Consider the following 15453-nt stretch of genomic DNA (forward strand, 5'->3'; position numbering starts at 1 on the left):
AACGAATTCTTCTATTAGGCCTCGAACAAAATTTGCTTCAGGTGATGAGGATAGATCAAATTTCTCTCCCTTTGACTTTGCTTCAGCTGCCCATTTCTTTGATGACCTCTTCCACTTTTTTATTAAATCAGGCTGAAGGCAGAGCTCCATCTACAGTTGTGAGAATCAATGATGATATCAGAGCAACTACAAAATATTTCACCATCCTTAACAAAATCTTTGTGAAGATATCCCCTACCTGGAAACGTCCATAAGACAAACTGTGCCAAGATTGTAATCCTGCTACACTTAGAACAATCTCATTAACCACCGCGTCTTCCAAACTCTGTAACATCATCACACAGTTAAGAATATTGAAGAAAACAAAAACAGCACAAGGATAGAAATTGTGCAAAAGCATGAATATCTTGACATACATTTTCACTGAGTAGCACACAGTTATATGGTCCGCGAAGACAGCTTAATAGTTACTAGATCATGTATTTTCTATTCTTGAGCCATGTGCAGCAGCATTCTAAAAGTACTTGCTACCGATATAACAAAATCTATGCAAGAAACAGAACGAACCTGGAAAGCATTAATCATGAAGACCAAATAATTTGTCTTCTCAGCAATAGTCAAATCTCTTCCCTACAAAAGTAAGCAGAAGACAATATGAATATACGATTGGCCTAACATTTAGCGATAATCTCAAACAACACTAGAATCATAAAAACCAAAACAAAAAGGTAGACCACAAACCTCTTTAAGACGAAGAACCTTCTGAAGAAACTTCTTGAACAGATCGTCTCGATCATGAAAGCAAATCCAAGCTGCTACATTCTCCCGGAACTACAAAGCGTGAAGAAGCAATGTCAAACAATAATGCTCTCACCATATGCAACACAGTTTTAAATACGAAAGAGAGCAAGATTAGTTACCTTCTCGTTAATCATAAGAATCATAGACATAACATGCTCGAGCGTAGCCGTCTCAGGATCAAAATTAGGCCATAGATAGTTCTCCAAGTACTGACTCACTTCCAAAATCATAACTCGCTGAAGTGGAACAGGTTTACGGCCACTAATTACCTTAAGCTCCGTCACATAAATCTCCTTCACCACCTCCGGATCGAACGGTTTCTCAGGCAGCTTGCCGCCAGTCTTAATCCAGCTCTCCACAGCAATCTTCGTCAGCCTATCTTGCTGAATCTCAGATAAAGTGATGGAGCTCGGCAAATTGGATCCAGGCTTTGACTCTAGTGGCTTCTCAGCGGGATGGTTAGGTAACTCCAGTGGATACTCAGCCACTCTGTGGCGCTTGAAGTCGTACGTTCCGGTTCCATAGACCTTCGTCATTACTCTCACGCGAAAGCTCGTTGCTCGAGAGAAGTGTGAGAATCAACGCGACATACAAAGAAGGAAGAAGGCTCAGAGAGTGGAGAAAAGAGTAAGTTGGGGATTTTTAGGGCTTAAGCCTCGCGGAGGTGAATATCATCGTCGTCGCAGATAAAGGCGGTGTTTATAACCCGACTCGAACCGACCCGACTGATGCTAGTTTGGTTTCAGCTGGGCTTGGGCCGATATTGGGCTGGACTGAATGTAGCAATAATATAGTAAGAAAAATTAATTATTAAATAATCCATTCAAATTATCTTTTTTTTTTTTTTTTTTTTTTAAAAATCCATTAAAATTATCTATTATATGAAAAATCTATACAAATTCCCAATATCATCTTTAACCACCTATAATTGTGGACATAAACATTGAACAAGCCAAACCAAACCGAATATAACCAAACTTAATCAAATAACTAAAACTAAATTTGATATAATTTAATAACAATAACCAAATAAACCAGATCAAATCCAAATTTTGTGCAATTAGATCAAATAAACTGATAATTCATTACTATTCATAAAGATTAAAAACTAAAAGTATTTTGCAAACAAAAATTCAAAATTGTCGGTACATTTGAACTCTGAAAATTGCAAATCAAAGCTATCTAACTCAATAGTAAAATTATTAATGTATAAGCAAAACAATCAAGGATTGTGTGCATAAAAAAACTAAATATTAGACCAAACTAAGCCGATTTAAATCAAAATTTTGTCAATCCATATGTATTTTATGCAAATATTTATACAAACTCCGTTTGTCAAAAAAAAAAAAAATATATATATATATATATATATATTTATACAAACTCCTAATTTCATCAAGATTAAAAATAAAGAATATGTTGTAAACAAAAATTCAAAGTTTTAGTTACATTCTAACTATGAAAATTGCAAACCAGTAGTATCAACTCAATAGTAAATTTATTAGTGTATAAGAAAATGAATTAAGGATTGTATGCATATAAAACCTGAATTGAACCAAACTAAACCGATTTGAATCGAAAATTGGTCAACCCATATCTATTTTATGCAAATATATATACAAACTCCCAATTTCATCAAGATTAAAAACTAAGAGTATTTTGCAAACAAATATTCAAAACTGTTGGTACATTCTAACTTTGAAAATGGTAAATCAAATGATATCAACTTAATAGTAAATTTATTAAGGTATAAGGAAATTAATTAATGATTGTGTGCATAGAAACTGAATATTGGACCAAACTAAGTCGATATGCATCAAAATTGGTCAATTCATATATAATTTATGCAAATATCTATACAAACTCCCAATTTCAGCAAGATTAAAAACTACGAGTATTTTGTAAACAAAAAATCAAAATTGTTGATTTATTATAACTCTGAAAGTTACAAATCAATGTTATCAACAAAAATTCAAAACTGTTGTTACATTATAACCTTGAAAATTGTAAGTCAATGCTATCAACTTAATAGTAAATTTATAAAGGTATAATGAAAGGAATTAATGATTGTGTGCATAAAAACTGAATATTGGACCAAACTAAGTCGATTTGAATCAATATTGGTCAATACATATCTAATATATGCAAATCTCTATAAAAACTCCCAATTTCATCTTATTTTTTTTTGGTTCAAAACTCCCAATTTCATCAAGATTAAAAAGTAAGAGTATTTTGTAAACAAAAAAAAAATTGTCGATATATTATAACTCTAAAAATTACAAATCGATGTTATCAACAAAAATTCAAAATTGTTGGTACATTCTAACCTTGAAAATTGTAAATCAATGCTATCAACTTAATAGTAAATTTATTAAGGTATAAGAAAATGAATTAATGGTTGTGTGCATAAAAAAACTGAATATTGGACCAAACTAAGTCAATTTGAATCAAAATTGGTCAATTCATATCTAATTTATGTAAATATCTATACAAACTCCCAATTTCATCAAGATTGCAAATAAAAAAATTGTTGATATATTATAACTCTAAAAATTACAAATCAATGTTATCAACTCAATAGTAAATTTATCAGTTTATAAGGAAATGAATTAAGGAATGTGAATAGAAATACTGAATTGAACCAAAATTATTCCATTTGAATCAAAAATTGGTTAATCCAAAAATTGGTCAATCCATATCTATTTTAATGCAAATATCTATACAAACTCCCACTATCATTTTTAACATTTTATAATTGTTGGCATAACATTGAACAAGCCAAACTTAACTGAATATAAACAAAATTGAGCTACTAAAACTGAATTAAAAAAGAATAATTTGTACGGAACAAATCAAACCAAATCCAGTTTTGTGCAATTAGACCAAATCAACTTAAATTTATTACAATTATATATAATCAAGAGATTTTTGCAAATGAAAATTAAAAATAATCGGTACATTCTTACTCGTGATAAATGCAAACCAATGTGATCAACTCAAATAGTAAATTAATCAATGTATAAGGATTGTGTGCACAGAAAAAAAAACTAAATTGAACCAAACTAAACCGATTTGAATTAACAATTGGTCCAGCTAAAAATCGAATGGTAAAACAATTCTTATACCAGTATAAACCAATTTAAACCGGGAAAATGAACCGTTATGTGCTTCAGTGACCAAATGATGAAATGGATGGGTGGTGATGGTTGCATCCACGGGTGTGTGATTAACCCTCTCGGCCACTCCCAAAAATGGCTAACCAGCTCTTCTTCACCAATCCATGGCTTCTTACAACCACTCTTGGCTCTCTTCTCCATTAGCCGATACTCCCTCTTTCTTCTTGTCTCCATCTCCAAAACCAAAATCCTTGAAACTCTCACTTTTCCGAACTCGGAGCAACTCGTCCTCGCCGGAACGCTCGTCGGAGGTTGAGGTCGACGTCGATCCCGTGAAGCTAGCTTTGAAGAAAGCCGAAGCTTATAAGAAATCGAAATCAGAGGTAGAAGAAGAGCGAGACAAAAATGCTGGTGATGAGGAATTGCCACTCTCGGTTAAGGCTGCTATGCAAAAAGCCAATGATTATAAGAAAAGGAAAGAGCTTGGAACTGATTTTGTCGAGGAACCTAAACCCAGTTCAGTAAAAAGTAAAACCCATATCTTTTTTGTACAAGTCTTTGCTTGAGTTTGTAGTTCAATGCATTTTCCCAATAGGCTTTAGTATCATTCATATGGGTTGATTTTATTGTAAAGGTTGGTTTTTTATTGGATGTAGAAGTTAAGTCTTTGACTATTAGCTGCATTGATGGAGAATTGTTCTTTATGTTAGACATTGAAGTGCTTGTTCATGTTGTCAATATGTTGTCAAGTTAATCAAAACATGATCCCGGGAGCTTGATTCTTTTTGGGTTTCAGGTAGTACAGAGCAAAGTCTTGTTAGATCATCAAATAAGGTTGTTGAAGATAATGATGTCAAGAAGAAAGAGTTGAAAGTGTCCAGCATTGATTTCATGGGGCTTGGGTTTGCTGATAAGAGAAGCACAAGAGGGCTTCCAGCGGGACTTGTTCCTGTTGTAGACTATCTTCCTGAAGGAGACTTACCTGAGGTGGAGTTTATTGTTGGTGATAAAACGAGATTTGCGGAGAAAGAAAAGGATGTCAAGCAAGAAGGAGATGGAAACTCTGATGTTTATAAGCCCAAAGTTTCAACGTGGGGAGTTTTCCCAAGACCTAGCAACATCTCCAAGACGGTATGTGACTGGCCCATCTAAATAGATGTCTTATGCAACTGAATTAGTTGTACCTCAGAACTCAAAGGGGGGGAAAAGTTGCTTGTCCAATGTTGTTAAGTTAGGGTATATAGAGCCAACTACTCCAGATTATTAAAGGTAAAAGTAACAGAGAGGTTTCATGGATTTTCCTTTAGCAATAAGTACATTTTGGATTGTTGGCTATGGTTGCTTCGTATTCTGAAATGGGAAAAGATACAGATAGCTCTTTGAATTGCATGTATATATCCTACAACACTATGTTTTCCAAATTCCAAGTAGCATTTGCAATAGGTTTCTGAACAACTTGAACCTCTAAAAGACTAAAACTAATCCATTCATGTTCATGAGCTTGGGGCTAATTTTAGCTATAAGAATTTGCATCTTAACTTTGTTGGAATGTATACTTTCCTGAGGACAGAGACATATCCTTTTTTTTTTGTTTAAGTTTGGTGGTGGAAGGACTCTTCAACCGGGGGATTCAGTTGAAACTGCTGAAGAGAGGATTGCGAGAGAAGCACAGACAAAAAAAATGCTCGCTGCCTACAAGAAATCAATCGGACTGAATATTGATACCAAACTCAAACTTGAGTGTGAGAAGGTACTCCAAAGACATTTTTGTTCTTCTTTGAGGACAGACCTGATGCTGAAGTTAATTTGGATGTAATATCGCAAAAAATAAATCTCATTTACAGAGTAAATTTGCTCTCAATGAGAATGCTCCATGCTATATCTTATAAATTTTAAGTTGCTGTCTTTAGAATTTTATTTATAAGATCATATAGAGCGAGGATATGGGTTCAACTGAAACTATGATATGGACTCCTGTTTTCTCAAGCAGATTCTCTTATTTTGGTAGTTAGATGCCACATTTTCTAGAAGGTTTTTAAAAAATTGATTTGAGTGGAGAAAAACTAGAAGGAAATATATACAGGCATGTTCTGCTTCAATTTGTGCATCAAGATAGCTAGAAATTAGAATCGTTTTGCTCATCATCTACTTCTTCCCTTAATTTAACACTTTCTTTAATTATAACAGGCAATAGAAAAGGGGAACTCGCTTATGGATTCTGGGAAACTCAAGGAAGCTTTGCCATACTATGAAAAGGTCATGGAGAAAATAGTTTTTAAGGTAATTTCTCCAAATCTTGTTTTTTACTTCACGTCTATGTTTCTGCATTAATTTACTCATACAACTATTCTTTCTGCATATGCCTTACTCGTACTTTTGACTGCATGAGACTTCTTTACAATCTATCCACAGCATGTATGTGGAGCAAAGACAATCCAACTATCTTATATAACAACCAACCATACAAACAATAAGGTTTTTAAGAAGCTAATTATTTTGCATTATTAGTTCCATGACCTTGTTATGTGATATTCTATCGACATCTTAATCCAGTGATCCACCTAGTCCTAGATATCGAAAGAAGTAGTTATTCAGAAGATGATGTTACTTGTAAGTTCTTATGTTCGCTGCAGTAGATGTGACCTTAACTAGGTACGATTTTAGTTGTGCAGAGTGAGCTTCATGGACAAGCGCCTTTGCAGTGGTCTATCTGTCAGGATTCACTTCGAAAGTAAGTTTTTCTCTCTTTTTATTTCTCTTGATGCAACTACAGGGTGACAAGTATTTCTTCATGAATATTTGACTTTTTAATAGCCTCATACAAAATTTGTATTTGTAAATCATTGTCCCTAAACTCTCTCAAGCTCTAAAACTCCCCAAGGAAACCACAAAATACATGAAGCTTCCCTGTTAGAGTTACCAAGTTGATGGTCATTTGCGAATGTTCTAAGATATCCTCAAAAGTAGTCTTGTTGACTACTGGTTAGTATTTATTGGCTCATGTGCCTTAAACTGTTGTTGTGGAGTGACTGACAGGGAAGATAAGGCAAGGGGCATGTATGAGAAGCTTCTATCCCACCCAAATCCGGGAGTGAGCAAGAAAGCGAGGCAGTTCATGTTCAGTTTCCAGGTAACTCAAATCACTCCCAAAAGTTTTATACCTACTAAGCACAAGTGTAACACACTTGTGTTTTCTCTCTGACTGACATCGGATAAGTGCCATTCAACTCTATTGATTTGCTTATTGTGTGTTTACTGATAGAAAAAAGTGTTCGCTTCCCGTAGTGTTTTCTATCATCTGATTTTGGCAAACAGTTTCTCTTAAAAATGTGAGGGTTTTTCATAACACACTTGTAGGCAATGGAGATGCTGAAGGTTAAGGGGTCGAGCTTCAGGGAGGGAAACACTGGTTATCAGAACTACTTTGAAGCCTTTGTCAAAGATAATGTGAATTACAACGCGCAAGAGGATAATGAACGAGAGGCAATGGGTATAGATGAGACACTCCTATATGTGATTCTGCTTGCGTCTCCGATTCTAATGGTCTTTATTGTGGCTGCACAGAGAGGGAATATGCACTGAAACGCACAAATCCTTGTCAAATTCTTACATGTAAGTGTTGTAAATACAATATAGGTAATGTGATGCAACGCAGCTGAGTTAGTCATTGTTTGTGTTACAGTTAAGGATCATGCACACAAAGCTTTTCTTATTAATTGTAAGAACATAACAGAAGATGAATCAAACTCTCAAAAGAATAATAATTAAAAAGCTAGTTGATTTCTTCTACCTTTGGATGAGTCTGATACTTCATCTCCATAAATACAAAAACATATAACAACACCAACTAGGCAAAGAAGGATCATTGAATAAAGAAAAATCCACCTTTAAAGCTAGGAATCCCCAAGTTGACTGAAAAGTCTTAAATCACACTTTTCACATTTCATGCAAAACCCTGATCGTGTCATAAGATTTGATCATACATGGTCACACAACATGTCACAAATCCTAACTACTTCTTGGTCTGACCCTGACCAGCTGCCGAGCCACCTTTACCATCTCCGGCAGCACCTCCAGCTCCACCCGCACCACCAGCACTAACCGTTGTAACTTTAAACCTTTCATCTCTTAGATCTGATGGACCCAAATTAACCCCTTTAGAGGTGACACGTGGCGAACGAGCACTGAGACTCCTTTGCATAGTCATTGACTTTGTAGGAGGAGGACGAGAATCTTGTTTGATTTGGGTCACAGCGTCACCAATTTTGTTAAAAAAACCAACAAACTCGTCTTTAGCTCCACCAGGAAACATATTTTTCAGCAGCTGAAGTTGTCCCACGTAAAGCTCTCTCATATACTCCAATACCATCAAGACTTTCATGTCCATCTTTGATCTCTCATCATCGTCACCATCATAATCAACATCATCAGTTTGTTCTTCATAAACTCTGTGGTAGCTATCTCCCATGTCGCTGTATTGTCTCTTCATACTCCCACTTCTTAGCCTTGTGGATTCATGGTCATCGAACAATCCGAAGAAGAGACTGTTCTTGCAGTTGTTGTCTTCGGATTGGTAATTCAGAGAGCTGATGCTAAGATGTTTCTTCCCCATAGGCATATTATTCACAATCACTACAGAAATAAAGAAGTTGGCCAAATCTTTTGAGCAGCTAGCGTATTCTTTTGTTTTGTCTTGTTTAAAAGTATGTTTCAAGATCTGATGTAGAAGAAAGCAAAAAGAGGTTTACTTATAAAAGAAAAGGAATTGAAAATTTGGAAGCAAAATAGGGAGAAATTAAGATGAGATATATCTTTTACTTGTTCCCGACTTGTCAACACGACGTTGCCACGACTTCTTCAACGAAGAGACTAGATGGGTCCGACGCATTTGATTTTTTTTTTTTGCTTCTGGCCAATCATGAGGCGACAGTGTATGTAATTGTCAGCAATTCTTGAGTAGTTTCTTGGGAGAAGCTGCAACTCCGGAGATAAGTGCATATGTTACACATTTGTCAAAACGTGTAGAAGAAGTAATGATTATATCATTAGTAGTAAATTCAAAATAGCGTAGACTTATCTGCTTCATGATGGCTAAAGTTCTGCTCATCAGCGTCTAATCTGGGGTTTAATTGTAAAGTTTGCACGGATAACACTAACTTGTACATCTAAACTCTATAATTGTGTAATCAGTTTATTTGAAGTACTCTACACCCAAAATATATATATATTTATAAAACTTCTTATTCCAATGGGTGGAGTTTAAGCAATCGTTTACACATCAAAATTAACAACAGGATCGGGAATTCTTAGTAAACTCATATACAAGTACGAAGAAACATATGAAATTGTTACTTTCATTTTAAAATATACTTGCATTAGAAACCTAGTCTAATGATTAATGAATATTTATATAATCAATGACTCTAATATTAATAAACTCTAGCTTCCTTATTCTAGAAATTAAAAACAAAAAACGACATAATGCGCATGATTATTTCATAATGCGCATAATGCGCAACACGAATGAGCAAATAATTAATCAACCATGCTCAACACGAAGAAGCAAATATTTTTGAATGTTTTTCTCTCAGGCGAAAATTCTAATTTTTCTAATTGGTACTACAAAATTAAATTAAATAAATAATTAATAACCAGAAACATCTAATTTTCCAGTTGCTACCAATTCGTGATCATGACGAAACCACAACCACATCCACATGCATGATGCATTACGTTAACCACAACCTCGTTTGGGATACATTTTTATTTAATTTATGTTTGGGATTCTTTTTTATATATAATCACAAAGGTTTTATAAAATCACAAAATTTGCGTGGAGATAATTAGTCATTTAGTATTATGTTAACATAGCAATCCACCCTCGTTTGGTGATTACATTCCCCTATGAACAAGAGCTAATTCTTGAATTTAAAATAAATAATTTCCGAATCAAAAGAAATAACAAACTTCAAAAGCAAAAGCACTACATCAAAAACTTGTATTTGGTTTGTAATATTGGTCAATATTATATTATTTTTGACACACCTTTGTGGACTAAACCAACACTTGTGATTTCTTAGTTTGTGGGGTAAGAGAGGAGCCTAAAAAAAAGATTTGAGAGAGAAAGACAAAAAACATAATGCGCATTATTTCGTGTAACACGAAGAAGCAATAATTAATCATCCCTTAAAAAATGGCCACAATTATAAAGACAAGTAGACCCACCACACCATACCAAAACCAATCTCTTTTTTATCAGTGCTTGTTCAAATCACAAAGTATTCAAAAATCTTTCATTTGTTTTAAGTTTGAACCAAATTCACGTAAAGTTACAAAAGGCACTGAGACAAAACCGCACACGTATCTTTTACCCTACCACCATTGATATTCTCCCCATTTTTCTTCTCCTCTAAACAAAACAATAGCTTTGTCTTCAGGCAAAGCAAGAACCTTGGGATTGGGAAAGATGGTTCAGAGGAAGACTTGTCTAGTACTCGAGTCTTCTTTCAATTCCCAACCAGCTGAAACTCGATTCGGGCAAGAACATCTCAAAAACCTTGGACCGGAGATGATGATGATGAAGAGAACAAAGCCTAGGAGGAAGCTTAAAGACAATACTACCGTTTCTTCTCAATCAGGTAAGTCACAAGCAACACCAAACCATGATCTTGTTGTTAAAGTGACAGGTGGTTCACCTAATTACATGAAAGGCACCAGTAGCTCCGAGGCAAGAAAGGAGAACAAGAAAAGACTTAATCTATCTAGGAATCAGAAGAACCAAACCGGTTCAAAACATGATTCTCGTTATGGAGTTAACAAGGATAGATGTAATAATAAGCCGAGTTCTAGGATCGGTAGGGGTTTGACAAAGGCTCCTAGTTTCAAGAGATGCTCACAGAGAGCTACTTGTTCTTCTACTTTAAAAGATTCCAAGTTTCCAGAGTATCTGATGCTTAATCATGGCGAGACATATGATCAAGTTAATGGAACCTCTATTTTGAAAGTTTGTCCTTACACGTATTGTTCGCTCAATGGCCATCTTCACTCCGTGCAGTATCCTCCTCTGAAAAGCTTTATATCCTCTAAGAGACAGAGTTTGAAGTCCCAGAAGAGTGTGAATATGGAAGCTTCAAAGGAAGAGTTTGTGAAGATAAGCGTAGAGGAGAAGAAAGAGTTTGAGCATGGAAGTGGAAGTGCTTTTGAGGCTGATATTTATACCCAAATCTCAGAAACTGTTTCTGAAGGAGCACCCTGTTCTGAAACTGATTCTGATGACTACTCTGATAGTGTTGACATGGTAACGTTTTCAGAAGGTGATCATGACATCGAGTTAAAAGAATCTGGTTTGGACGAGACTTTGGTAGATGAAGCTGTGAATGAGGTCCAAGAGAAAGCAAATGAAGAGGCTTATCTCCTAAAAGATTCTGATTTGGAGGAGACTTTGGTAGAGGACTCTATGAATAAGATTCAAGATAAAGGAAACAGAGATGGAGAGGCTGATCAATCTTGTTGCTTTGATTCTGCAGTTATCAGTATAATCAAGAACTCAGAAGCAGATAATGCAATTGAGGAGACTTTGGTAGATGAATCTGTGAAAGATCTTGAAGAGGCAGCAAACATAGTTGGGGATGCTAATCAGTCTGGTTGCTTTGATTCTGAAGTTATCGATATGACCAAGAACTCAGAAGCAGATAGCACAATGGAGGAGACTTTGGTAGATGATTCTGTGAAAGAGATCCAAGAGAAAGAAAACAAAGATGCAGATGTTGATCAATCTAGTTGCTTTATCTCAGAAGTTATCGATATGACAAAGAACTCAACAGCAGGTAATGCTATTGATGTTAAAGATGATGCTGGTGAAGAGACATTAAAGGATGAAGCTGAAGATTGGAAAGAGGAGTCTCAAGACCAGACTGAAGTTATATCGATGACAGAAGAAAACACAAAGGTTTCATTTAACCGTACACGAAAACCCTGCAACCAAGAAGAGACAGACTCTACCATTTCATGGACTTTCATCAAATGCAAGAAACCTGTTGCAGAGACTGAGGATTTAAGAGCATTCAACCCAAGAGAACCAAATTACCTTCCAATTGTAGTGGAGGAGGATGCTGAAAAGGTAGACCTCAAGCATCAAGACATAGATGAGAGGCGAAACTCAGAGGATTGGATGTTTGATTATGCTCTGCAGCGTGCTGTTAGTAAACTTGCCCCAGCAAGGAAGAAGAAAGTTGCATTACTCGTCGAGGCATTTGAAACTGTGCAACCTATTATGCCGCATGGAAGACACCTTCAAGCCTGCAATTAATAAAGGTAAAAATAACAACATTTGTTATAACTCAGCTAGTAAAGTAAAACCAAAGATATTGCAAGTTGTGTTTATGAACACCTTTTTTGCTGCAGGTCGAGGGATGATACAAGAAAGGCACTGTTGGAAGATGAATGACTTTTTAATTATTTATTTACCTTCAAGAATCAAACCCAAGTGTAAACTTTGATGGTTTATTTCCTAGCTCTGTGTGTGTGGTAAGTTATGCTAAGTTATGCTCCTCAATCGATATGAGGACTAGTGTGCTTGCTTGAGGACTAAGTTCTGGGACAGTCATATGAGTTTGTCTAGTTTTTCTATATAACTATTTAGAATTGTGAAACAATCACATGCCGTTTGTCACCAGTTTCTATGAATGTTTGAGTGTTGTTTTCATTATCTAATCGAGGATTTCAATTGTCTGGGTTACCTAAAAGAGGGGCATGCAACAGTATAGTATAGGAAACCAAAAAAATCAAGAAACCATAATCCTTAATCATGTAAGCATTAGCAAGTCAAAGATCACAAGAGTATTGAGTCTAAAACCAGAGAGTAGAGACCTACGAGTTAAAATGAACTCATATACACTTGAGGGTGTCCATAAGAGAGCAAACTAGATCAATAAACTAAAAATCCACTCCTAAACCTGAAGCCATAAGCTAATATAGGAAAGAACATAGTACTCGGAGACGGAAACTCAATCCTTGGTGACTTTGTTGACAAGGGACTTGTGGATGTGAGGGATCACACCACCTCCTGCAATAGTTCCTTTGATGAGAGTGTCAAGCTCCTCATCTCCCCTGATTGCAAGCTGCAAATGCCTTGGTGTTATTCTCTTCACTTTCAGATCCTTGCTCGCATTCCCAGCTAACTCGAGAACTTCTGCAGTTAAGTATTCCAGAATAGATGCTGCGTAGACAGCAGCAGTGGCACCAACTCTTCCATGTGCTGAAACTCTTTGCTTGAGTTGACGATGAATACGACCCACTGGAAACTGAAAAAAAAAAAAAAAAAGACCATATTTCAGAAACAGAACAAGCATATAACTTAAGGCACAAAGAAAGGCTTCTCATTAATGAGATATATGTCTTCTCAGCCAATGTTTAGCTATTGTTTAAAGTATACATAGGTACAGAAGAGACTTAAACTAACCACACAGTTCTTTTATTCGCTAGATCATTCATAAATACTACAATGTAATCAAGTGGTTCTACGGATTCAGTGATATCTACAATTAATTGGATTGGAATGGATTACATATCCAGAACAAAGCAACGAAACACGCGGATGAAGAGAACACACATACAGATCAGTATCAATTGGTAGTAGACAGCAACTAGTTACAAAAAGAAAAGCAAAGTTGTGGGTGTCAAACCGAACAGAACATGAAAGCTACTTATATCTTACAACTCATACGAATGAGATAAACAAACGACAATGCTCCTCCTAGAGGCATTGAACATATAATAAACCAAAAAAAAAAACCCTAAAGCACACATCAAACAGAGAGAAGGAGCTAGCTAGGGTTTGAGGGGAGGGAAGGGATACCTGAATACCGGCACGGGAAGAGCGAGAGATGGATTTCTTCTTAACACTACTGTCCTTGTTAGCTGCCACCGTCTTTCCTGCGATAAGCCCTTTCCCACCTTTACCAGCCATATCTACCAAATCAAAAGACGCGAATCTATTTCAATTTCGGAATACTAAAACAAAGAAAGAACAGATTCGTCGTCGAGTCGAGTCGAATCGAATCGAACAGTGGAGCAACGAGAATTCGAATCGTTTTGGTGAGAATTTCGAGCGAAACTTACAAAAATCGATAGAGAAACCCTAAATCAGAGTCAGAGGGAGAGGCAAAGAGAGATGTACCTGAAAACGAGAGCGGGATGCTTCAAAATTGTGCGGGAGAGAGCTTTTTTTTTTACTAAAAAGTAAAAACCAAAATTGGAGTTTGGTGTGGGGATCCTCGTGGATTCGTTTACTGGTCTTTATCTCTTTTTATATATATACTGTGAGAAAACCTAATTTATACCAAAATCGATTTTACATTTTTTTTTTCCAAAACATTACCTTAATAATTTTAATCGATAATTTCTCTATGCAAATTTTTAAATTTCTATTTTATTTGATATAGGAATTTGTTAATATTATTTGATTTTGGTTATTTGTCCTTTTAAATCTTGCATTATTGGGAAAATCAATGTTTAATCTAAGATTATATTCATATAATTGGTTGTTACAAAATTAGCGGGTATAATAATATATAAATAGCACCTTACTTACATGATGGAATTTAAAAAGAAAAAAAGTATCGAATCAATGTTAATTCTTTTTTAGTTTACTAAATTTTGAATTTTAGTAAAAATCTGTATTTGGTTTGCAAGATTGTCTCATCTTAGTAAATACACAAACAATTGAGATTATTACGGTGTAGTATGTACGGAGAGATACTAAAGGAATATGCCAAAACACGTAAAAGTACGTACGTCGAAACCGGAAGGGCCATTTCCGTCATATCAAACCCACTCTTTTCCCCCAAGTTATTCCGGGCGAAGTTTTGCTAACAGACTCCGGCTCAAGTGGAGTCATTGACACGTCCCCCTTCACGACGAACCTCCGAGGGTATTCTCGACTTTCTTCCATTCCAAGAGCCATCGGATCTTAGCCACCTGGACTTAGTAACAAAACCAACACCGTTAATCTCACGACACGTATACCCCCTCTTATCGTTTTAACTATTTGTTGAACACGTAGGATACACACGTGTACACAATATCATCTTCCCTTTATAAATCCCCAAAAGCAAAGCTTATCCTCTTTACCCTCTTTGGTTGTTTCAGATCACGAAGATTTTGTTTTTTTTGTTTTTTTTTTTGCCGTTATCATCCTTTTTTTTTTTCCTTCTTCTCAATCAATCTACCATTTGAAAATCTCCGGCGAGAATCAAAAACCAGATCTCCGTGTTCAAAAATAAAAATAAATGATGAAATCGACGGCGAGATTTGCGTCGGAGTGTCGTTTTAATGATCACAAAAGCATAAATATGTGACGTTTTCGCTTCGTCGCGTATCTCGGAAACTTTATTAAACCGTATCTAATTTTCATAGCTAAAAGTTAAAGCGACGTTTCTCTTTTTAAAAAAAAAAAAAATCGTTTGCTCAGTTTCGAAGCTATCCCATTGCTTTATCTTCAATTTTAGATCATAGTTTTAGGATTTTTTTTTTTTTT

General features: G+C 35.6%; 5 protein-coding genes across 6 annotated transcripts in view; 2 read left to right on the forward strand and 3 right to left on the reverse strand.

Moving 5' to 3' along the window:
- LOC104792691 (intron-binding protein aquarius-like) overlaps positions 1 to 1479 on the reverse strand; it is an 8168-nt gene extending 6689 nt beyond the window's left edge. Inside the window, exons 1-5 of one of the 2 annotated variants that reach the window (XM_010518896.2) lie at positions 921 to 1479; positions 742 to 831; positions 568 to 630; positions 239 to 325; positions 86 to 150 (exon numbers count right to left, since the gene is read on the reverse strand). In XM_010518896.2, the coding sequence (XP_010517198.1) occupies positions 86 to 150; positions 239 to 325; positions 568 to 630; positions 742 to 831; positions 921 to 1337 (722 nt within the window). In that variant the 5' untranslated portion in view covers positions 1338 to 1479. Of the gene's footprint in view, positions 1 to 20; positions 151 to 238; positions 326 to 567; positions 631 to 741; positions 832 to 920 lie in introns of both variants that reach the window. The other variant, XM_010518898.2, reaches the window with a different exon arrangement.
- LOC104699312 lies at positions 4033 to 6770 on the forward strand. Its single transcript, XM_019246544.1, has 6 exons — positions 4033 to 4433; positions 4714 to 5048; positions 5515 to 5667; positions 6105 to 6197; positions 6590 to 6648; positions 6764 to 6770. The coding sequence occupies exons 1-6, from the start codon at positions 4082 to 4084 to the stop codon at positions 6768 to 6770; spliced, it is 999 nt and encodes a 332-aa protein (XP_019102089.1). The 5' UTR covers positions 4033 to 4081.
- Positions 7605 to 8676, reverse strand: LOC104792692. The gene has a single exon (XM_019246499.1). It carries the CDS (start codon positions 8533 to 8535, stop codon positions 7930 to 7932), a length of 606 nt encoding a protein of 201 aa, XP_019102044.1. The 5' UTR covers positions 8536 to 8676; the 3' UTR covers positions 7605 to 7929.
- LOC104792693 lies at positions 10200 to 12598 on the forward strand. Its single transcript, XM_010518900.2, has 2 exons — positions 10200 to 12230; positions 12321 to 12598. The coding sequence occupies exon 1, from the start codon at positions 10384 to 10386 to the stop codon at positions 12223 to 12225; it is 1842 nt and encodes a 613-aa protein (XP_010517202.1). The 5' UTR covers positions 10200 to 10383; the 3' UTR covers positions 12226 to 12230; positions 12321 to 12598.
- LOC104792694 (probable histone H2A variant 2) lies at positions 12712 to 14188 on the reverse strand. The gene is made up of 3 exons (XM_010518901.1): positions 14095 to 14188; positions 13774 to 13886; positions 12712 to 13219 (listed from the first exon to the last, which is right to left on the reverse strand). Exons 2-3 carry the CDS (start codon positions 13882 to 13884, stop codon positions 12923 to 12925), a joined length of 408 nt encoding a protein of 135 aa, XP_010517203.1. The 5' UTR covers positions 13885 to 13886; positions 14095 to 14188; the 3' UTR covers positions 12712 to 12922.

The sequence above is a fragment of the Camelina sativa genome, chromosome 6 (genome assembly GCF_000633955.1).
Source record: "Camelina sativa cultivar DH55 chromosome 6, Cs, whole genome shotgun sequence".
Lineage (NCBI taxonomy): Eukaryota > Viridiplantae > Streptophyta > Magnoliopsida > Brassicales > Brassicaceae > Camelina > Camelina sativa.